This window comes from Zootoca vivipara, chromosome 2, assembly GCF_965207765.1.
Source record: "Zootoca vivipara chromosome 2, rZooViv2.hap1.1, whole genome shotgun sequence".
In the NCBI taxonomy this organism is placed as follows: Eukaryota; Metazoa; Chordata; class Lepidosauria; order Squamata; family Lacertidae; genus Zootoca; species Zootoca vivipara.
In genome coordinates, this window is record NC_142584.1 from 116,461,250 (window position 1) to 116,486,139 (window position 24,890).

General features: G+C 42.6%; 1 protein-coding gene across 1 annotated transcript in view; it reads left to right on the top strand.

The window, feature by feature from the left end:
• LOC118080190 (uncharacterized) overlaps positions 1-24,890 on the top strand; it is a 51,717-nt gene that overhangs the window by 13,403 nt on the left and 13,424 nt on the right. The window contains exons 7-11 of the mRNA XM_088662520.1: positions 305-343; positions 1,006-1,038; positions 6,420-6,593; positions 15,140-15,415; positions 23,786-24,061. Coding sequence (XP_088518646.1) covers positions 305-343; positions 1,006-1,038; positions 6,420-6,593; positions 15,140-15,415; positions 23,786-24,061 — 798 coding nt within the window. The remainder of the gene's footprint in view (positions 1-304; positions 344-1,005; positions 1,039-6,419; positions 6,594-15,139; positions 15,416-23,785; positions 24,062-24,890) is intronic.

Sequence of the window (24,890 nt, forward strand, 5' to 3'; positions counted from 1 at the left end):
AGTAATGAGTGAAGGGACTGGATATCCGATAATGTTTCCTTCCAGCCTCTTGGAATTTATCCACTGCCTTGTTTCCCCATGTTGATATTCTAATTTAATTTTCTCATTTTTTTCCGACTTCTTTGTAACATGAGTTCTTTGAAAAGCTCCCCTTCTGGGCTCCCCTTCCTTGGAGGTGTTTGGAAGAGACAAGAGGAGCATCTGCAGGGAAGGTTTCAGCACCTGAGAGCCAAATGGTCGAAATGGGATTGTGTGGCCACTGGAGGTCCCTTCCAGCTTTGACCTTCTGCTTTTGTCTTCACAGGGAATCAGAGTGAGAAATTAGCCTACAAAGCCGCCTTAAGTGAGTGACTCCTCCCCTCTCTCTGTCTGACATATTTTCCCCAATACGGAGCAGTAACAGGTTACAAACAGACAAAAATAAACGTGGTGGTGGCCTAGTCCTTAATTACAAGACCCTGATGGAAAGCTTAAGCCTTTTTGCTCAGCCTGTCTGTGGGCAGCAAGGGGTCCCTCAGGGCCAGGAAAAGGCTGCAGAGAGACTGTCGGCTGAGGGATGGGCTCCAAAAAGCAACAGGAGGAAGAGCCAAGGGTGCGGGGAGAGAGAGGGATCTTTGGTTGTTTAATTTACTAGATCCTGAAGCTAAAGATTTGGTTGGTTGGCTCAAGTCTGGATGTCAGGAGCCCTCCCCTCCTGAATTGGCATCACTGCTCTTACCCCCCCACACACCTCCTGCCTCCTTCCTGCCCAAATCACACCCACCCCAGTTCTAGTCCCCCACTGCTTCCATGCCAGGCTGTGCCCATCTCTCTTTGCCCTCCAGCATCTGCTTCTCCCTCCAATGCTGTCCTTGAGCCCCCTTGCCTCTGGGCTGCCTGTCCCTGAACATCCCCAGATTGAGACTTATTTGGGGATGGGGTTGGAAGGAGGGAGGAGAAGAAGGGCTGGGGAGATGGGATCTCCCTCCTTTGGATCCTGACTCCTGTGTTTCCTCCCTTTTGCAGCAAGCGACCAGGGGTCCGATAGCTCCACCAGGGGTAAGTGGGGGTGCAGGTGGGGGCAAAGGGGGGCTTTTGCCTACAACTCCATGGGGAACATCCCCAAATGGGGAAAAGCTTCTCCTGTTACCCACTTTGGGGTTTTCAAGAGTGACATAATCTGGAGTGTCCATTGAGCTGAAAAAGCTATTGTGACACATTCTGTCTGTCCATCTGAGCTCCACAGAGGATCCCCTCCATCTGAGAAATGGTTTCTACCCACAATCTGAATGATGGATAGTCACATTTTGGGTTCTGGAAAAGGATTTCTCCTTCTGGTATTCCTCCATAAAGCGCAGCTTGGCTCACTTGCTTGAGCTGCCCTCTGCAGGCATTTGCTCTGCAGTCCCATTTTGGTTTTGATCTGAGCATATCTTAGGTCTGATTTGACATGATGAGGGATGGTGGCTTTCCTTGTGAGGCTGCACTAGATGGCCTTTGGGATCCCTCTAGCTCTGTAATGCTGATGCCCCCACACCATGATGTTGGCTTAATTGTGAAACACTCCCTTTCTTTTTTCCTCCAGTTGGTGTGTGAGATGAGACCAGAAGGAGCCTGGCCAAGTTTTGCTGTGAATTGCAGAGGCTCACAGCTCCTGCTGTCCTTTAATGCTGTTTATGATGTTCCTTAATCCTGGCTCTCACCCTGCCATTCTGACTCCAGCTGTAACATAAATTTGAGGATAATCATGTTTTTCAGATGGATTTTGGCCAATTTTTCTTTGCAGCTGATTTTCCGAAATGTGTTTGTATTAGTCAGAAATGTGCCGGATATACACAACTAAAAGCTTTAAGAAGGGATGGAGAGATTGAGCAGTGATTTTGATGGCTTCTCTTGGTTCTTCGTTGCTGTGGATCCCACCACAAGCCTTTCCCCAATCTCATGCCACTCACTTTCCATCCAAATTGAAGGAAAGGCAACATTTGAGAACTGCTTTAGGTGTGTTATGCATGAAATAGGCTGTGTTGTTACTGCCTACCTGCTTCTTGGGTCGCCCAGCCTTTGGCTAAACGGATGTAATGTCATGGAATGTATAAAAGCAGCCTAACTGCTCTGGCTGAGTGTTTTCAACCCACCTTCTGTGTGAGGAAGTGAAGAAACTGGGAGGGAGGGATGGTTGGTAGGGAAAAGGGATACTTGGATGCTCAGGAGTTGACACTGAAAGAGAGAAGGAACAGTGGCTGAAGAGAGAGGCAACTTTCCTACAGGAGATGAGAGGGACTGATCCTGCTGATAGCCAAGGAGGAAGCCAGCAAGGAGAAGAGGAAGGTCAGGAGCTTCATGGCCACAATTTGATCTGAAATAAGCAGCCCCTTCTTTTTGGCTGCAGGCCTTCAGTTCATGAGACTTGTTGCCTGGTCCCCACAGCCTTCTAGGAGGAGTGACCCACTGTGAGTCAGGCCACATGAACTCTTCCGAATGAACTAGTTTTGTTGCCTTCGATTTGCCTAATTTTTATCTCACATGTTCTTTCTTTTTCACCTGTGGTCAGTTGAGGAACATACTCTGCCCATCTGTGGTTCCCACCATATGATTCCCACCATGTTCCTTCCCTTCTCATAGACTGGCATTACTTAAGGAGACTCTTTCGTAGAAATAAGAATGCAATAATTCTTTTAGACCTCGATGGGCCGCAGGACTCTTTTTGCCTAACCCAATGGATTTGAAATAAAAAAATTCCTTCAGTAGCACCTTAAAGACCAACTAAGTTTATATTTTGGTATGAGCTTTCGTGTGCATGCACACTTCTTCAGATCGGTATCTGAAGAAGTGTGCATGCACACGAAAGCTCATACCAAAATATAAACTTAGTTGGTCTTTAAGGTGCTACTGAAGGAATTTTTTTATTTTGCTTCGACTCAGACCAACACGGCTACCTACCTGTAACTAGAACCAATGGATTTGCTGCACCTTGCTTTGAAAACACTGGATGTAATAATAATGATTATTCCTTTTGTAATATTCGTTTGACTGAAATAAATAAGGGTTCACCCTCTTCTTTAGTGGTTCTTTCCTTCTTACCACAGGACTTCCAGAGATCAACATCTCCTGAGAATATTCACAGACTCTGGCGGGGAGGTGCCAATAATTGGTCTCCCGTGCAAAGTGACTGAAGATCTAGAGTCCAAAGCAAGAGGGAGACAGAATCTGTGGTTTTGCAGGTGTGGGATTAAGTTACATGAGGCCAAGAGGGTCTGAAGGGTCAGTGCCTGGATGGGGGACCACCTGGATGCTGCCTTTGGTTCCAGGACGAAAGAAAGGAGGGTTGGGAACGTAATAAAAGAAATATGTAGATATCTGATCTGGGGCAGGGTGTGGTGGGACCAAGGAAGGGTTGCCCCCAAAGTCCGCAATCAGAGGAGGAAGTTCTCCCACTAAAATGAAAAGAAGATGCGCAAAATATTTTATTTATTTTAAATTTTTATCCCCCTCTTCCTCCCAAAGGAGCTCAGGGCAGCAAACATCAAAATGTTAAAACAATGCCATTTAAAACTAGCTACTCTTTCTCCTTCCACCCTTGATCCCTCATCCCTTCTTTCCTGGTGGGGAGAGGGATGCCTTTTGGGGGGCCTCCCAAGTGTCAAAAATGTATTGAGCTGGCCTTGATGTGTGAGTTCTACTACGTCCAATGGGTCTTGGCAGAAAACAAGGTGACATTGGAGCACTGCAAATCATTTGCACATGTACATGCGCAGATAATAGTACGTCGAGGCAACACATGGAGAACTGCACTGATGGTTGCAAAGCATCCCAAATTATTATTCCTGTATCAGTATTATTTTATTGTATAATTTTGGAAGGTTGTAGACTGGGACCCATGTTAACATTTAAGCAGCTCCACCAGCTCCTCCATCGGTAAGTGGTGGAGTGGGTGGGGGTGGGTGCCCACCTTGAAAATAGGCCTCCATGGGGGGGGGGAGGTCATTAAAAAAATATTTGCATTTTCAAAAACAGGAAGAGAGAGAATATTTAACCCCCCCTCTCCTTCCCTCCTCTTCCCCTGCCCCACTTACAATTTCATACCAAATACAACATGTATACACATACCATATGACTTTCCTTCCACACTTTTCCTGGTTCCTTTGCTTTTCTACTAATTGCGTAATCCACATCTTTTTAATCATCCAGTTTGTTATCCATTAAATCAGGCGTCCCCAAACTGCGGCCCTCCAGATGTTTTGGCCTACAACTCCCATGATCCCTAGCTAACAGGACCAGTGGTCGGGGAAGATGGGAATTGTAGTCCAAAACATCTGGAGGGCCAAAGTTTGGGGATGCCTGCATTAAATACTCTTAGCTATTTCCACTGCTGGATTTATACGAGACCTAAGCTATGTCTTTCTCTATACTGGTTCTAGAAATATTCAATAAACATTACCCATTCCTCCTTATATTCCTTATATTTGTTTTCTCTTATCCTGTTTGTCAGATCAGCCACTTCAGTACATTCGAACATTTTACACTGCCATTATTCCTGAGTGGGGACTATCCTTGTTCTCCACCTTTGTGCTAATAAGGTTCTAACTGCGGCAGTGGAGTATAATAATAAACTCGCTTGTTTTTTGGGGACCTCTGTTGTTACCATCTCCAAAAGGAAAATCTCAGGTTTTTTTTGGGAAAGTTTTTTTGGGTATATTTTAAAATTCATTTTACAGTATATAGTTTCCCAATATTCCTTAATTATTTTACACGACCACATGTGAATAAAAGATCCCTCAATTTCATTACACTTCCAACATATACCTTTTTCTTCTTTAGACATTTTCGCCAATTTGGTGGGTGTTAAATACCATCTGTGGGCCATTTTCATCATATATTTTTTATCACATAGCTTGCTGTAAAATTCATATTTATTTTCCACAACTTTCCCCATAATTCACGGTCAATATTGTGACCCACATCCTGTGCCCACAATCCTGCTAAATTTCAGAAATTCCTCTCTTGTTTCCCACTCCAACAGCAGTTTGTACATTTTTGATAATTTATATTTGTATCAAATAGGTCTTTGGTAAACTGAGACTTTTGTTCTGCAACACCATTTTTCCTATCCATCTTAAACAATTCATTAATGTGATGTACCTTTAGTTACTTGGTAACCAGATTTCTTAATTCCTCGAGAAACAGGTTTTATTCCGGAAAAACCGTGTTCTGCTGGCATCTACTATTGGACTTCATACTTTGCAGGATGCACACATTTTGGGTCCAATGTGAACATTTGTTGTAATACTTTATTTGGACTTACATGACAGAGCGGTTGAGTGTTATTGCTAATTGATAATATAAAAGTTTTTCATAAGGTTGCGTTGTTTGTGGTTTATTCTTCAATTGTACGTAACCTAGGTTCTTTTGGTGTTTGGCTTGCCCTTTTCATGCAGCTTGGGGAAAAGAGAACTCCCAAATAATTATTTAGCTTCAGACTTCACAGCCCCCCCATCAATTATATCATAAACCTCCTTGTACCTGGGCAAGGAGCGGACACTACGGTACTTGTCTCTTTCCTGATTTATTGGAAAAGGCAGCAGCTTCTGTGTGTGTCCCATGTTTAGCTCAGGTTTCAAATGTTCAGGCTTCTAGAAGTGGGATGTGGGCAAAGCACTCACTGGGCCAAGCATCCAATCCAGCCTTTGCTCAGGGCCTTCCAGAAGAGGTTTGGGAGCTGCTGGGTCTTGCTGACTGTGCAAAGGGGGCCTCCTCGACCCCAACGCCCCTGGGCCTGCAGGCTTAGAGGGTCCCAGGCAGGGGGAGAGCAACTCATGTTGGGGCCAATATGATGACAGAAGGAAGTAGATATATGTGGAGATATAAAATGCCTTTTTTAAAATGCATATGGGAAAGGAAATTGTGGCAAGGTGGTGGGCTCTGGTCTCAAGATGTGCTGATAGCAACTTGTTTGTCAATTTCCCAACACCTGCTGCACCTCTCTGTGTGGCAATACACACACTTTCTCTCTTTCTTTCTCTCTCAGTCTCTCTCTCTCTCTGTTTTAACCTCAACCCTGAGGTTCAGACCTAGTTGTAACACTGAGCATTTCTTTACAAGGCAGTTAAACGCTGGAACCCCCTGCCACTAGATAGAGTGACACAGCAAAAGATCCAGACCCCCCTGGAGATGCGGGGGTTGAACCTGGGGTTCTCCCCTGGCAACCCCCCTCTCCGCCCTCCCTGCAGGGTAGGACAGGAAGACCTGCCAGAGGGAAGGAAGGAGGGAGGGAGGCGGCGATTCCCAGCGAGGAGCTTCAATCACTTTCTCTTTCCCTCGCCAGCCTATCTTCACAAACTTGAGCCTCGAATTCTGCCCGGCGACCGGTGCCGCCATCTGCGCGGAGATTTCCGATTGGTGGAATATTATCCCCTCGGCCAATCCCGGTTTCCGCTGCTGATGGTTCCGCAGGCGGGGCAGAGAGCGGGTCTCAGAGCAAAGGAGGGAGAAGGACGCCGCTATAGTAAGAGGAGGAAAAAGGAGCTTCGTTTGGGGGGAGATCATGGGGGTCCTCCTCCGCTGGCCCCCCCTGATCCTGTGGGCGGCTGCCCACCTGCTGCTCCTGGACTGCGCAGGTAAGGACTGTGCTCTGGGGCGGGGGGAGGAAATCCTTTGCACTCAGCCCTCTTGATGAATTGCATTTCGTGGGCACTGGAAGGGGCGGTCGGGGAGTTTCTGGTCCGAATTGGAGCCGGATCCCTTTCCAAACATCTGTTTCCCAGACTTGTGGCTTGTTTTGTATGCTGTCCGGGGCAGGGGCCGTTTCACTGCTTGGCTCGTAGCTCAACAGCTATCAGTCAGTCAATCACCCATTTCCACCACCCTTCTGAGTGATACCTCCTCCCCACCCTTTCTCTATATATAAGCCTCTGGGGACTTCTATTCCAGTGTATCTGAAGAAGTGTGCATGCACACAAAAGCTCATACCAAAATAAAAAACCTTAGTTGGTCTCTAAGGTGCTGCTGGAAGGAATTTTTTTATTTTGTTTCCATTAAATAATAATTAAAATTAGCAATGAGAGGCCAAAACACGTCAACATTTACGTACCTGGATAGGGTTGGCCAAAGAAAAATGTTTTAAGCAGACACTCTTGTGAGACCACCTTATTCTTCGTGGGGAGGGAGAAAGATCTGGAGATACCAGCAGGGCATTTTTGGGAGTGGGTAGGGGGAATACGATGTTGAGATTATGTGGGATTTCTCCTTGACCCCTGCTGTTTATGAGATAGAATCATAGAGTTGGAAGAGACCACAAGGGCCATCCAGTCCAACCCCCTGTCGAGCAGGAAACACCATCAAAGCATTCTTGACATATGCCTGTCAAGCCTCTGCTTAAAGACCTCCAAAGAAGGAGACTCCACCACACTCCTTGGTAGCAAATTCCACTGCTGAACAGCTCTTACTGTCAGGAAGTTCTTCCTAATGTTTAGGTGGAATCTTCTTTCTTGTAGTTTGAATCCATTGCTCCGTGTCCGCTTCTCTGGAGCAGCAGAAAACAACCTTTCTCCCTCCTCTATATGACATCCTTTTATATATTTGAACATGGCTATCATATCACCCCTTAACCTTCTCTTCTCCAGGCTAAACATACCCAGCTCCCTCAGCCGTTCCAGCTTGTCAGTATCCTTCTTGAACTGTGGTGAGGGAGATAATATTTATTTTGCACTCTGATCCTCTTTTTTGAAGAATATGATTATCTAGTTTGGGTTGGATGGTTATTTTCCTATGTATATGCCCCCCCCCCAAATATTGTTTGCTTTTATTGTAAATAGTTTTTGGGGTTCTCTAATGGAAAATGGTATGAATACAATACTATCATTAGCTTAATAGTTGCTTGTTGCATAAGAAATCTCACAGTAACAAATTTTAAGAACTAAAGAGTAAGGCCTGTTATTTCTCTGTTAAACCCTCTCTATATGGGGGGGGCTGCCCCCTCACTGTGTCTGCTACAGGGCTGGGCAGGGGGGCTTTGGGAGGGCAAAGGGTGGTGGAGACCACTGGTTCCTTCAAGTTCCTCCTCACTTTGGGGGCTCACGTGTGACTCATTTTGTGGCTCTTTGTCTCCCGACCACTGAGAAGAACCGCCTGTGTTGTTTAGCCAGATGCCACAACCAGAGGCAGCTCTTGTGGTTTGAACTGGGGGAATAGGGCGTGTTGAATTTTTCATCTTTAAAAATCCTGATTTGAGGGGTGTTAAAAAGTTGTGGTATGATGAGGTAATTTGAAATATATTTTGGTTCCTTGTAAATATTGAAGTCTTGCTTGGTAAATCTCTATGTGAAAAGTTCCTACTTTTTAACATTTTTTAAATTTTCCTGTCATTTATATACATATAGGTTATTCCCCAATTTTGATGAAAACAGATGTTGATAAGTGCCTAAAATTGATTACAAGATACAGTGGTACCTTGCAAGATGGAATTAATTTGTTCTGCAAGTCACTTCGTATAGCAAAAAACTCATCTTGCAAAGCATGGTTTAAAATTTTCCCGGTTTACCCGGTCTACCCATTTAGTTAATGCATTCCTATTTGTCTTGCGAAGCGTGGTCATAGGAAACTTTGTCTTGCGAGTCGCCTCGCGCAACGCAAAACACTTTCATCTTGAGAGTTTTTCGTTGCATGAGGCATTCGTCTTGTGGGGTACCACTGTATTGTAATTCTCTTCTATATGTATTGTAGTTATCTGTACTATTAATATTAATATTAATATCATACAACAGTATGCTCACTCCCACCCTTTGCAAACAGAATTTTATTCCCATGAAGGAGAAAAGCATGTTTTCTTTGAAGGATAGCTATGATGATAAACACGATAAGGAAGTCTATGCAGAGGACTGGATAAACTACTTGGAGGTGTTAAAAATACACTGTAAAGTAGAGCTACCAAAATTCAGTCAAGTGACGGTCTTTCCTTATTGGATAAATTGGGGGTGCAAAAACAGCATTCTGATAGTGTAGGATTAAGGCTGTTGGGCAGGCACCCAATCTTAAGATAAGGATTGCCACATTTTAAGAAAGACAAGATTTTAGTTCCTTCAATAGTAGCATGGATAATAAGCATTATGGTAACCCTTCTATCACAGTGATGGAAGGATGGAAATACTATATATTCTCCTGCTTCAGAACCATTAAATGAACAGAAGTCTTGACCTGCATGGAATATGGTTTCTCTAAGTCTGACACCATCTTTGTGAGGATCAAGAGCAGGCCTTTAGATTCTACAGGAATCAAATTTTAACAGTGTGCACTTCTTTTGAAGAGCATGGTCCAGGGGGCTTCTGCCAGTAGCTCTCCTACTCAGATGTGGGCCCTCAGCAGATACATGAACATGTGACACCAGCCCTTGAAGTTGTTAATTTATTATTCTTTTTTTACTATAATAGGACATTATAAGATAAAGCAGGCATCCCCAAACTTCGGCCCTCCAGATGTTTTGGACTACAATCCCCATCATCCCTGATCATTGGTCCTGTTAGCTAGGGATCATGGGAGTTGTAGGCAAAACATCTGGAGGGCCGCAGTTTTAGGATGCCTAAGATAAAGTAATGATATGTTGTTACAGCTGGAAACAAAATTTCTTAATATTTTCATTTGTATAAAATGATTAAAAACTTTAACTTCGCTTCAAAATGCGAGTTTTCGGCTTTTTTTTAGTGTATTTCAAACAGATCTCAATTTACCAAGCTAAACATCAACCAATCATAAAAATAATTGAAGATTTGGATTCCTCATGTGCAATAACATATTTTTAGAACCCCTCATTGAGCAAATTCAAAAAATTTTTTTTGCGTCCTTAAATGACACGCCCTACTGGGGGAAGCCCTTGTCCTAGGAGGGGGGGCTGGGAAGTGGGTCCCATTTGATCTTGCCTGAAAGGAAACTGAGCTGGAGGGAGGCAGCAGAGTCAACACACCATCAAGGTGTACGTAATTCAAGCAAACTGATCTTGCAGGTTTACGATTCCTTGCACTCTGTTTTCCACCATGGAACTCCCTCCGAAGGTGGCAGATTCTTCTTCCTAGGAGGTATTTTAGCAGAGGTTGTATGGCTATCCGCCATGGATGCTGCAGTTGAGATGCCAACATTGCAGGGGGTGGGACCCTCAGGGTCCCGTCTATGATTTTTATTTTAGTTTCCTAGTTGTTTTGAGATGAGTCACTGGCCGAACTCAAGCGGGCTGCTTCCTCTTTGAGGCTGAAGTTGTCCAAAGGCACTCAACACAATTTTCACAGGGGTATGATGGGTCCTCAAGGACCGCCTCTTTCCATATGAACCCACCCGGACCCTGAGATCATCTTCTGAGGCCCTTCTTCATGTGCCTCCACCTTGAGAGGTTCGGAGGGTGACAACGTGAGAACAGGGCCTTCTCTGCAGTGGCTCCCCATCTGTGGAATGCTCTCCCAAGGAAAGTTTGCCTGTCACCTTCATTATACACCTTAAGGCGCCAGGCAAAAACGTTCCTTTTTAACAAGGCCTTTGGTTGATTTGATTGATATCCTATGCTCTTTAAAAATGTCGTTTCCTTTGGGGGGAGGTGTTATTGGGTTGTTGTTTTTATTTTGATTATATACTGTATTTTGATTTTGTTCTGTGAACTGCCCTGAGACCTCCAGGTATAGAGCGTTATATAAATTCAATAAATAATAATAATATGTCCCATTTTGCTACCTGAGGCAAAACAGGAATTGCTTCCTCTTCCCCCCTTAGCACTGTCCTACTTACCTTCTGCCACGGAAATGCCCCTTTTCTCACTGAACTCAACTCGACTTCTCCGTCCAGGGGTGGAAAAGATATGGGGCAAGACCGGGTGCCAGAACGCCTCCCTCTTGCCAACGAGGGTGTGTGTTCTGGTGGCAGCAGAAGCAGTGGGGTTGCCTCCTGGGCGGGCCAGCTGTGGGTCTGATGCTGAAAGTCTATGCTCAGCTCCCTCCCCTCCAATCTCTCCCCCAATATCTGTTGGCTGTTACCTGCACTGTGGGACTCATTAGGCCACCTGGTGGCCAGAGGTGGTAAGTGGGAAAATGAGCTGTTTTGGGGGTAGGTTCTTCTTCCTTTGCCATGCTCTGTGTTTGATCTCATGAAGAGGCAAGTGTGAGAAAGGGGATGTGGGGCCACCTGTTGAGACCTGACCCCAAAGTTGCATTTGTCCTCCTGCCCCTGCTATCACTGTGGGGCCTTCTTTCTCAAGTGGGGAACCCGCTCTGTGGGTGGTAGCTCAGACCACAACGTGGAAAGATTGCAAACATTGGAACATTGAACCATTTAAGCACTGATTATCCAAAGGGGATCCAGGAAGGATCCTGGAAATTATAGGCCAGTTCACTTTACCCCTGTCCCTGGGAAACTGGTGGAAAGTGCAGGAAACTCACAACTGGAATGCCTTTAACTTGGACCGTTTTTTATTTTATTTTAAAAAATACTTTATCAATTTAAAAGGTTTACAAAATTAAAAAAAAATTCATCAAACAAAGCATAAGTATAACATAAGTACTACAAAAATCATTCAAAAAAATAATAATAATTATACACACATATTAAAAGATTCTCAGATAAAGAAAAAAAAGAAAAGAGAAAAAAAGAAAACACACACACATAAGATTGCAAAAGGAAAATTTCCTTCCTGCTATTTACGACACGCTTCCCTTTATGTGATCATTTTTCATGCTATATCGCTTCACTCTTTTGTCTACATATTTTTGTTATTTTTGTTATTTTTATCTCCTCTCCCTTTACCTCTCTATCTATAGGCACGTCACTAAATTATTTCCCAGATTCTCTTTTTCAAGATACTCCTGTACATATCTCCATTCTTCTATTATTATTTGCCTAGGTACATTCCTTATAATTGTCGTTAGTTTCGCCATCTTCAAGTATTCTACCAATTTCTCCTGCCACTCCTGAACTGTTGGTAACTTTTCTTCCTTCCAGTGTAAAGCAATTAGTGTCCTTGCTGCTGCGCATGCATATAATAAAATATTGATTCTGTCTTTGGGAATATTTGTCGGGGCCATGCTTAGGAGGAATAGTTCTGGGTTTTTTTCAAAGGTGCATTTTATCATCTTTTTTATTTTTTCGTATACTTCATTCCAAAATTTTGCCACCTTTGGGCAAGTCCACCAACAGTGGTAGAAATTACCCATTTTCTCATGGCATTTCCAGCATTTTCCATCATCTGATCTATGGAATTTGGCAATCCTCTCCGTTGTTAGGTACCATCTATGAAACATCTTTAGTATATTTGCCTCTAATGTTCATGCACATTTCCTCTAATGTTCATGCACAAATTTCGTATCTAATTTCCACAATTTCTCCCACTGATCTGTTAAAATTGGTTTGCCAATATCTATTGCCCAATTTATCATCACCTTTTTGGTTAATTCATCTTTTAATTCCCAATCCAATAAAAATTTATACATTTTTCCCAATTGTTTTTTTAATCATTGTTTATTAATATCTCTTGCAATTTGGATTCTTTTGCCGGAAAGCCAATTTGTTTATGTAATTTAAATATATTTTGTATTTGGCCATAATGTAACCAACTTGAACAATAAACTTTTATTTCTTCACAAGGTTTTAATTCTAGACGATCCGTATCTTTTACCACCAAGTCTTTATAAGATGGCCATTTGCCATATCTTCCGCTATGTCCCATGGCCGTCATCTCCACCGGGGACGCCCACCAAGGGCTTTGGGGTTCTACTAGATCTTTGAACTCGTGCCAAATTTGAATCAATGATTTTTTAATTATATGATCCGAAAATTCCCTTTGATTCCCTTTTTGTTCTAATAATAGATATGCATGCCAACCTTTAAAATTACTTGGACCGATTTCAACTTCAGGCTGTTGACAGCTGGCTTGTTGGAATCGCACAAATTATATATGCAGGAGGCAGAGAGCTCTTTTTGTGCAAGGTTTTCCCAGCACCGAAAGAGCTTTGAAGATCTCTGCCTTGCATCATAGATCTTGTGGGGATGTCCTGAGTTCTCATGAGGTCTTGCCAAAGCCTCCCAGAGCCCAGGAAGCAAGATCCAGGTCAGACCTGTTCAGTGCATGGCTCTGGGCAAAAACAATGAAAGGCACAAATACAGGATGGGAGACATCTGGCTTGAGAGCTGTACATGTGAAAAGAATCTAGGAGTCCTGGTAGACCACAAACTTGACATGAGTCAACAGTGTGATGCAGCAGCTAAAAAAGCCAATGCAATTCTGGGCTGCATCAATAGGAGTATAGCGTCTAGATCAGGCATCCCCAAATTTCAGCCCTCCAGATGTTTGGGACTACAATTCCCATCTTCCCTGACCACTGGTCCTGTTAGCTAGGGATCATGGGAGTTGTAGGCCAAAACATCTGGAGGGCCGCAGTTTGGGGATGCCTGGTCTAGATCAAGGGAAGTAATAGCACCACTGTATTCTGCTCTGGTCAGACCTCATCTGGAGTACTGTGTCCAGTTCTGGGCACCACAGTTAAAGAAGGATACTGACAAGCTGGTACGTGTCCAGAGGAGGGCAACCAAAATGGTCAAAGGCCTGGAAACAATGCCTTATGAGGAACGGCTTAGGGAGCTGGATATGTTTAGCCTGGAGAAGAGAAGGTTAAGGAGTGATATGATAGCCATGTTCAAATATATAAAAGGATGTCATATAGAGGAGGGAGAAAGGTTGTTTTCTGCTGCTCCAGAGAAGGGGACACGGAGCAATGGATTCAAACTACAAGAAAGAAGATGCCACTTAAACATTAGGAAGAACTTCCTGACAGTAAGACTGTTCGGCAGTGGAATTTGCTGCCAAGAAGTGTGGTGGAGTCTCCTTCTTTGGAGGTCTTTAAGCTTTTGAATTATGGTGCTGGAGGAGACTCTTGAGAGTCCCATGGACTGCAAGAAGATCAAACCTATCCATTCTGAAGGAAATCAGCCCTGAGTGCTCACTGGAAGGACAGATCGTGAAGCTGAGGCTCCAATACTTTGGCCACCTCATGAGAAGAGAAGAATCCTTGGAAAAGACCTTGATGTTGGGAAAGATGGAGGGCACTAGGAGAAGGGGACGACAGAGGACGAGATGGTTGGACAGTGTTCTCGAAGCTACGAACATGAGTTTGACCAAACTGCGGGAGGCAGTGGAAGACAGGAGTGCCTGGCGTGCTATGGTCCATGGGGTCACGAAGAGTCGGACACGACTAAACGACTAAACAACAACAAGCAGAGGCTTGGCAGGCATATGTCAAGAATGCTTTGATGGTGTTTCCTGCTTGGCAGGGGGTTGGACTGGATGGCCCTTGTGGTCTCTTCCAACTCTATGATTCTATGATTCCAGAAGGTCAGATTGTGGGGCGGCTCCAAGGGAGTGGCTTAACTAGGCCAGTTTCTGCATATATGAGCCATCCCCAGAAGAGATGAAGAGCCTGCTTCAGGCCAGTGGCCAGCCTAGTCCAGGCCCCCCAGATGAATGGGATGTTGGACTAGATGGGCCATTGGTCTGATCCTGCAAGCTCTTCTTTGGGTTCTTACATTAAGTCTGTGAAATAATATTTTATGTTATGCAGTTGCCTTGCCCACAAAAGGTCCCTGGTTCAATCCCTGAGAAAGAGTGGACAGTATGAGGCAGCTTCCTGTTCTCCCATCTATGGATGTTGCTTTGTCTGGTCTCCCCTCCATCCCCTTACCAGGCCTGAGCCTGCTTAGCTTCAGTTTGGTGCCTGCATCCTGAGCCTTCAGACCATGTTGTGGGAGCTCTCATCAGCTTAGCGCTTGCAAGTGAGAGGCAATTCCTGCCCCCTTGGCCAAAGGGGAGGGACTGGCCTCTCTTTCCCTCACATGGAGTCTCAGCAGAGACATGTGTAGAGATTTAGGCATGCTGCCTGGCAGAGCGTTTTCTCGCCCACTGCCCCATGGGCTATTGTTGTTACTTGTATTTATATCCTATCTTTTCCCCCTTCCAACTCTATGATTCTTAGGCTCCCTCTGCTCTGCCTTCTCTATGTTTAAGGGCAGGTCTACAAACTCCCCCAAACCCTGCTGAACTTCTGATCTCCTTTTAGGCTGCTGCCTGTAATACAGCAGGATTAGGGTGCTTCCTTCATCTGCAGGACCCCTAACTCTCTTCCCCTTCTCTCTTCCTTTCCAGGCTCCACTTCTCACTCCCTGCGCTACTTTGGCACAGCCCTGTCTGAGCCTGACCAGGGGCTGCCCCAGTTCATTGCTGTGGGGTACGTGGATGACCAGCAATTTGTTCAGTACGACAGTGACACCAAGAAGATGCTGCCTCGCGTCCCCTGGATAAGGAAGGTGGAAAAGGAGGATCCTCAGTACTGGGACAGGAACACTCAGAACGCTCAGGGTGATGAGCACCGGTACAGGGAAGACCTGGAAATTGAAAGGAATCGCTACAACCAGAGTGGAGGTGAGTGGAAGGCAGGAGAGGCACAGAGTCACTCCCCCCCGCCCCCAATATCCTTCCCCCCAGGGGCCAGAATTGCAGGGAGGGGGCTTCAGGGAGACAATGAAATGGAGGGTGGGGGTCTCCACCCAGGGCAGAAGCTTCTTCCCCTTCCCTTCTGATCAGTTCATAACTGCAGGAATGGAGGAGGGCAGAGGGAAGATCCCATTCAAAGTCTCAATGGGGGCTGGGATGGTGTGGGGTGGAGGGGACAGAGAATGAGACTTTGGGGGGGGGGAGACCCTCCAGAATGACACTTTCTGGACCAAGGAAATGTCTCCATTGCCTGCCCTTCCTTCCATGCTAGGCTCAGCTTAGGCCTTCTGAGGTGGAAATCTGTCTAGTTCATTTTCCTCTGGGAGGGAAAGAGAAGGGTGGGAATCCTGAGGCTGAGACAAACAAGCCTTGAGTTCTGGTCCTGCTTAAGGAGAAGCCAGCTGCCCAGACAGAGGTTCTGATTGGCTGACCCTTCTGACCATCACCAAGCCCCTCCCACTGCCTTGCACAGTGTTGAAAGAGAAGCCTTTTTAAGGAACACAAATGGACTGGGTTTTGGGGATCAGAGTGGCAAATACTTGGTTAAAAGAATAGGCATGGTGGGCATCTGAAGTGGAGGTGTAGACAGGAGCCCCCAAGGTCTTCCTGCAGCCTGAGACAGGGAGTCCCCAGAAGATCTACACTGGCAATGATTAGCCTGGCGCCGCCATGTTTTACTGTCCTGTGTCCAAAAGGAGCATTAGGCCAGAACAGGATCAGAGCCCATTAATATCAGAAATAATCTGTTGCCTAAGTAGTTTGGGTTGTGTTATTTTACCTGGAAGGGAAGGAGCCCCACTGAACTCCATGGGACTTGCTTCTGAGTAAACCTGAATAAGATCCCACATCTACAGCATTTATTATACATCTGTACTTTATTGTCTCACAGTCCTAGGGATGTGTAACAGGACCCTTTAGAAAGGTCTTTCACCCCCTTGGTCCAGTTATGGTGATTTTTGCCACACTCCTGCCCCATCCAGCCTTGGAATCATTTAAACTCAGTAGAAGCTGGTATACCTCTGGCCAAAGCCTCTTGGCACACATTTTTGTTTTTTAAACTTCCTTCTGAAATGTGTCAAAAGATGTTAGGGTCATTCCACATCAGTTCAATGCGGTCATGTCACCCACCATCTTGGATTTTGATGAAACTTTGTGTATACCCTTCCCTTATGGTTGAAAGAAACCCCCTTAATATTTTTTCCTCTATCTCAAACGGTTTTAATTTTATAGCACTTCAAAGTTTTGTGAAGTCTGCCTTTGTGTCCCTCTTGGGATCCTCATCCTTGTGTACATTTTATTTCTTTTTTCCACAACCAATGATCAGATCTCTTTGAAATTTTACAGAGAGCTCAATAATGTGATGAGGATTTCAGGAAAAAATACACAATTTTATGAATGCCTAAAAAAATTATAAATGTAGTTTTTTTGGTGGAAAAACTAGGTTTAGAAAACCTAAATTTTCAGTGTGGGGGCGTGATGGAATCCAAAGTTTTTGATGGTGAAAATTATTGCAAAGACATGCTCTTTCTCAACAAAGAATGACATTTATGGGTTTTTTTTAATGTCCTGTAACAGAATTTTACGTTTTTTGAACATCATAGCGTAAAATCACTACTGGGTACAACTTTCCTACAATCCATAGCTGTGATAGAAAAAAATTAATGAAACAAAGTTGTTCATCTTAAAATTTAAATATTGGTTATTATATGTTTGTTTCTTCCCAAAAGTGCAGACTTGTTTTTAGTTTTGGGGTATTTAAAATTATGAAATTTGAAGACTGCAGTAAATTTACGCAATATTTAAAGGATCATTGCAATCATTTAACAACACTAGCAAGATTGTGAAAAGTCTTTTAATGTTTACATTTAGTATTTTTTTACTTTTATTTAAAGATTGAGATCAATTTAAAAAGAAAATGTAGATTCAAAAAATGTATAAATGTGAGGATATATGAGGAATTTTGAAAGCCATGGGCGGGATGGAGGGAAGTCGCTAAGCTCAAATGAGCAAAAAATTAGTAGAAGGAATAATTTGATTGTATTTGAATATATAAAATGGAAATGCAATAAATTTCTAAAAATTTAAAATTATGATAATTGGCTATATCGTGAAATCAATAAACTTAAATAATGAGAAGTAAGGTAAGACCTAGCAAGAAAAAGAATAAAAGAATTTAAAATTATGCATTATATTCAATTATGCAACATTACATGATCCCCAGTTTGTTTTTCAGGATATTATTGCATACAAAGACATGTCTATCTTTTTCTTTCTTTCTTTTTTATAATATATTTATTGATTTTATAACCAACAAAACACACCAAAAATAAAAACATACAAAATACAAAACTACAAAACTACAAAAATACAGAAAAAACAAAAACTCCAACTTTAAAAATCTTACTTCAAATCTAAAACTATAGACTTCCTCATTCCTCCTCCAACTGCGTTACATTGTAAATCCTCTTTAGTACAGTGGTGCCTCGCTTAACGAATGCCCTGTAAGACGATTTTTTTGCTAGATGAATGGATTTTGCGATCGGAGGTTGCCTCGCAAGACAATGAGGTTTTCTATGGCTGCCGCTTCAAGCGTGGCCATAGAAAAATGAACCTCCGACTGCAAAGTCTACCGTGTAGCGAAAAATTGCCAGGGCTTTTTGCCGCCTGCCTTCCCCTTGGCTTGGGGAAGGCAGGCGGCAAAACGCCCCCGCACCGCCGCACTTCGGCTCTGTCGGGCGGGGGGAGGGAAAAGCGGAGGACCGATCCGATCCTCTGCTTCTCCCTCCCCCCGCCCAACAGAGCCAAAAGTCGGCGCCAGTCCCCCATTTCCCATAGGAACGCATTAATTAACTTTTAATGCGTTCCTATGGGAAACGGTGTCTCGCAAGACGAATTTTTTGTAGGACGAATTGACCGTCGGAACGAATTAAATTTGTCTAGCGAGGCACCACTGTAATTTCTACTTCTTATCCTTTAACTTATTTCCAATACAGTAAAACTAACTTTAATCTATACCTTTTATAATCTTATATCATAACCTTATTACACACTATAACTACCTCTATATATACTTATTCCTCTATATTTTATATTCCTACAACCTCTTTGTACCTCCTTCACTTCAATTAATTCAGTCCAACCATAATCTTATTCTGTAAATAAACTTTGAATACCATATATAAAGCATTTTCATCATATTTTCTTTTAATACATTACACGCAGTAAATTTCACATTCTTCTTCCACAACCTTTTCCACTCTTCCACCATATTATGTCCCACATCATTTGCCCATTTAATCATTACCGATTTCGTTTGCTCGTCTTTCGTATGCCACTCCAACAATAAATTATACATTTTCGATAAATTCTTTGTTTTAGTTTCTAACAATTCCGACTCCAATTTTGACTTTTTCATCTGAAAACCAACTTTTCTATCCATTTTAAACAGTTCATTAATTTGATAATATTGTAGCCAATCATTAACATTATTCTTCAACAATTCATTTATCCTTCCTCCACCAATATATCTTTATATTTTAACCACTTGGTTTCCATATTCAATCTTTTCTGTGTCTTAGCCTCCAAGGGTGAAATCCACCTGGGTGTTCTCGGTTCCAACAAATCTTTATATCTTTATATCTATTCCATACATTATAGAGGGATTTTCTAATAATATGACTTTTAAAACCTTTATGGACCTTGACTTTGTCATACCATAAGTATGTATGCCATCCAAATGCGTTATGTCCTTCCAAATCTAGTACATCAGCATTATCTAACAAAAACCATTCTTTCATCCAACAAAAGGCTGCCGCTTCAAAATATAATTTCAAATCTGGCAGGGAAAAAACGCCCCTTATTACAGATATTCGGCCCATTAAGGACAATTTCAAATTCGACCACCCTTCTAAATCGTATTTAATTTCCTTCCATAACTTATCATAATTATTTTTAAACAAATTTATATTTTTCGCAGTCATATTAACTCCCAAGTATTTCACCTTTTTCACAAATGTCAAACCAGTGGTATCCTGTAGCTTTTTCACTTCATCTGGTAATAAATTTTTACTTAATACTTTGGTTTTCGTTTTATTCAATTTAAATCCTGCCAGTTGCCCAAACTCTTGAATCAGTTTCAGTGCTTTAACTGCACTGGTCTCCGGATCTTGTAAAGTCAGAACTAGGTCATCAGCGAAGGCTTTTAATTTACAGTGGTACCTCTACTTACAAATAACTCTACTTACGAATGTTTCTACTTACGAATGGAGCTCCGTCCGCCATCTTGGATGCGGTTTAGATAGGATTTTTTCTACTTAACGAATTTTTTCTCCCAATGCATTCCTATGGGATTCGACTTACAAATTTATTCTACTTACAAATGTGCGTTTGGAACGCATTAAATTCGTAAGTAGAGGTACCACTGTATACTGTTTGGAACCTACTCCAATTCCTTTCACTTCTTCATTATCCCTTATCATATTCAGCAAGACCTCCAGTACAGTTATAAAAAGCAGAGGGGAAAGTGGGCACCCTTGCCTGGTACCTTTTTCAATTCTAATTTCTTCTGAGACCACATTATTTACAATAATTTTTGCTTTTTGATCAGAATAGATTGCTTTTATACCATTTATAAAACCTTGCCCCACCTCCATATTTTCTGAATTTTTTTAACATAAAATTCCAAGAAACATTATCAAAGGCCTTCTCTGCATCAATAAATACTAATGCTGCTTTGGTATTAATCCTTACTTCCAATTTTTCTAGAACATCAATTACATTTCTAATATCTTTCATATGTCTTGCAGGCAGAAAACCTGCCTGATCTTGATGAATCTGGTCTTTTAACACCACCTTCAATATTGTGGCCAAAATACAGTACTTGCAAAAATTTTGTAATCCACATTCAACAAAGATATTGGGCGATAATTTTTCATCTGTATTCTATCTGTGTCTGGTTTTGGAATCAGAGTTACATAAGCATCTCTCCAGGTCTTGGTTGCTTTGTCCCCTCTTAATATTTTGTTGCAGACATCTACTTATGGTTCTATTAGCCAGTCTTCCATTGTTTTACAATATTTTGATGCCAGTCCATCTGGTCCTGGTGCCTTGCCTAGTTTCAATTGATTAATTGCAGACTCCACTTCTTGATTTGTTATTCTATAAGTCAGTAGGTTCCTCTTTTCAACTGGAATCTTTTGCAGTCCGTTTTCCCCAGGAATTACTCGATCTTATCCATTTGTTCTTTATCTTTTTGTATAGCTGTTTTAATAACTCTGAAAACATTTCCTTATCTCTGCAGGGTTCTGTACTATTTTGTCTTCTAATTTAATGGTTGTTATCGTACTTAATTTTTGTCTCTTCAACTGCCATGCTAACAATTTTCCACATTTATTGGCTGATTCATAAGTCCTTTGATTCATCATTTTGATCTTCCATTCTATTTCTTGATTTATTTGTTGTGAATACTGCACTTGCAATAACTTAATACTTTTTTGAATCTGCTGTTTTTTTGGATCTGACCTCAATTTTTTCTCTTTTTCTTTCAATTGTGACAATTTCTTTTCCCTCATTTTGTTGCTTTTTCCTTACCGCATTTTGTTGAATCAAGAAACCTCTCAGGACTGTCACGGTCTGGTCGGCGGGAGGTAGCAGTCCCGATTCAGGACGTCGGGACCAGAGGCAAGATGGCAGGGTGGAAGCAGGAATGGGAGTCCAGGTGGCGTGGAGCTGCGGGTCAAGCAGCAGGAAGTCACAGGGTCGAAGAACGAAAGGTCAGGAAGCAAGGTGTCACAAAGGCGAGGGTCTGAAGGTCGAGGAGCAAGGCATCGGCAAGGCGAAGGTCCAAGGCGAAGGATCAAGGAACAGGCGGCCAGATGCAACAAGGCAGGAATCGCGTTGCTGTGGCAAAGAGCTGAAGGAAAATGCTGAGCTTTTATCCCTCCCAGCTCTTGCCACCAGGTGCAGTGAGTTATCAAGTGGCCTCACCTGAGTGGCCACTCCTTGCTTCTCCAGCACAAGCTGAGGCAGGCCCCAGTCCTGCAAAGCACTATAGGCCCCAGAGCCCATACTCCTGACAAGGACTGCCTTGCTTGCATCCCAAATTACCCTTTTCTCTGTCTCCGTATTCAAATTAATTTCAAAATAGTCCTTTAGGGTTTTTTGGGCCTTCTTTACCACTTCCTCATTTCTCATTAAGGCATCATTCATCCTCCATCTAAAAGAACCCTGCAGAGTCAACCTTAAGTCCATACATACAGCATTATGATCAGAACAAGTCCTTGGGAAAATCTGTGCTTGTGATATTTTCGGGGGCAAATCTCTAGATATCCATATATAATCTATTCTGGACCACAATTTTTGAGAATCTGAATAAGAAGTGCTATCTTTTTCCAAAGGATTTTTTGTTCTCCATGCATCTATCATGTCAAAATTATCCACCATCTTGAAAAATGTCTTTGGTAGTCTTCCTTCATTTGTGATTTTTTTGTCTCTGAGATCATGACAATTTTGTAATCCATATAGTCCAATAAAACATTGAGGATCTTTTTGAAGAATTTTGAAGAATTCGGCCTTTGCTTGCTCGGTGCATAGATTCCAAGAAATAGATATTTTTCGCCTTGTGCTGTAACTTCCACTGCCACATATCTACCTTCCTCATCTTTAAATATCAATTTTGACTCCAATTTATCTTTTACATAAATTACCACTCCTCTTTTTTTTTTTACTTTATCAGATGAAATGTAGGCTTGACTCAGTTTTTTATTTATTAAAAGTTTCTTGTGAGTCCTTTTCACATGTGTCTCTTGGAGACAAATCACATCTATATTCTGTTTTACTAACACATGCTGAATTTGGGTCTACTCCTCCTTCTGCTCCAAGTAATTCTCCTGACAAATCCAATTCGAGATCCTTTGCGTACTTGTCCAAGAACTTCTTCTCCTCCTTTGGATTCTTGATCTTTATATTCCTGTCCTTGTATTTGAAGAAAAGGCCTTGTGGAAATTCCCAGCAAAAGGAAATGCCTTTTCTTCTTAGTGCAGTTGCCAAGTCCAGATAATTGCTCCTAAATCTAAGGAACAGTTTCGAGATTTCTTCAAACAAGACTACTTGTTTTCCTTTTATCCTCAGATTATTTCCAAAATGTAAATCTAATATTTTGTCTCTTTGTGCTCTGGTCTGAAATTCCACGATGCAATCTCCCAATATCTTAGATCCTTTCTGACCTCTTGGTCAAAGTCTATATGCTTTCACAATCGTCTTGTCAAGCTCTTCTTTTTCCAAATTCCATTGTGCTGCAAAATCTTCAATTATTAATTATTTCAAATTGGCCTTCTCCATCTCCAGAAAATTTCTCAGGCGCAGAAAAGATTCTCTCTCCCTCATCTGCAAAAACGCAATCACAATTTGTGTCGCCTCCTCCTGATGTTCCAATTGTATCTTATGTGCTTCTAAATATTGTATTCTTGCTTCCACTCCTTGTAATTGTACTTTATTTTCTTGCACCGCTTTATTCATCGTCTCGGAATTTTTCTTTATTTCCTGTATTGCTTCTGTATTTGCTTTTACGTTCCATCAAGACTATCCAATCTTTTTGAGACTGCTTTAACCTCATTGGTATTAGATTTTAATTCTGTCTTTATATCAGTCAATGCTGATAGCAGCTGTTCAAATTGTGTTGCTTGCTGTGGTTCTTGTGCAAGAAAAAGAATAAAAGAATTTAAAATTATGCATTATATTCAATTATGCAACATTACATGATCCCCAGTTTGCTTTTTAGAATATTATTCCATACAAAGACATGTCTATCTTTTTATTGGGGGGGGGTGGGGAGAATGATGTTTGCGTGCCATCTTGAAATATTGGATGGATGGAGACTTTTTAACATTTATGTTAAATATATTGAGGCGTAATTCAATATAAGGGGAAAGACGGACAGACTGCGAAATCGCAATGGATGCTCCTCTTGGACAGGGGGGGAAACCCACCAACCCCTCCCCTGCCTCCAGGGAGTTGGGAGAATCCACTAGGGATTGGGGGGGGGGGAGAAAGTGTGGGGTGATGAGAGAGAGGAGGGCAATGAAAGGGGGACTTTAGAGGCTCAGGATTGTAGTGTTTGCCTCAGTGAACGTGTTGTGCGGATGAGCCTTCAAAAAGATAAAATGCTGGTTGATTTTTATCACTTCTGACTGCTCCCTGAGTCTGAGGCCAATAAATCCTTTTTCCTGGACTCTTTTGCTGATGGGGGAGGGGCTGCTCTGATCCCCCCTTGACCTCCTGGGCCTCTTTTGGTTCTTCCAGGGATCCACACCTATCAGATGATGCTTGGCTGTGAGCTGATGTCAGACGGGCGCAAAAGAGGATATAGGCAGTACAGCTATGATGGGAGGGACTTCATCGCCCTCGACATGGAGACCCTCACCTGGACGGCAGCTGATACAGAGGCCCAAGTGATCAAGAGGAAGTGGGATGCCGAATTGGCCCAGAACCAGTACCTGAAAGCCTACCTGGAGGAGGAGTGCATTGAGTGGCTGCAGAGATACCTGGACTATGGGAATGAGACTCTGCTGAGGACAGGTGAGGGGTAGGGGTAGTGGGGTGGGGAGGGGGGCTCAGTGGAGCAGTTTCCCTACCAGCTCCCCCCCCCTTAACAGTCTTCCTTTCTAGACCAAACAGCAAACACTTTTCCTTGTGGTGGCGGCAGAAAGATGTTTGGGACTCTGGGAGGAGAATAAGGGAGGGGGCACAAAGAAACAGCAGGGAAGAGGCCAGTAAAGCAAAATTAGTTTTAAATGGAAGGAAATAAAGAAAAAATGAAGAGGACAGATTTGAGGGGGGGATACAAAAAACCTATTGGCTTTGCCACATACGTATGGGGAAAGTCTTTAAAACTACAGAAATTAAACCTTAAAAAAAAAATAGAAAATGTGTGGGGAGCCCATAAAATATGTCTTAGAGGGCAGGATGCAGCCCCCAAACTAAGACTGTAGTTTAGCCACTCATGGCCTAGAAGCAGAAAACCTGCACATAGTGATAGAATATGGGAATTCCCTCTTCTACCTTTATATATTTTTTATTTGTGAGGAATATTACTTTTTTCCATGGGGAACATTCACCTTCCTCAATCCCATGCCTTGAAATGGTACAGTCCACTCTTCCGCCTTCAGCAATCTGGCACAGGAGCCAATCACATGATCAAGTGTTTTTACTAGCTTTCTTCCTGTCTCTTTATTAGCTTTGCTAAAATGAAAATTAATAAAAATAAAAATAAATAATCTAGTATTTGTACCCCAGCCACTCTGGGCGGCTTCCATTTTGAGGAATGACACATATGTATTAAAATAAAAAAAATCCTTCAGTAGCACCTTAAAGACCAACTAAGTTTTTATTTTGGTATGAGCTTTCG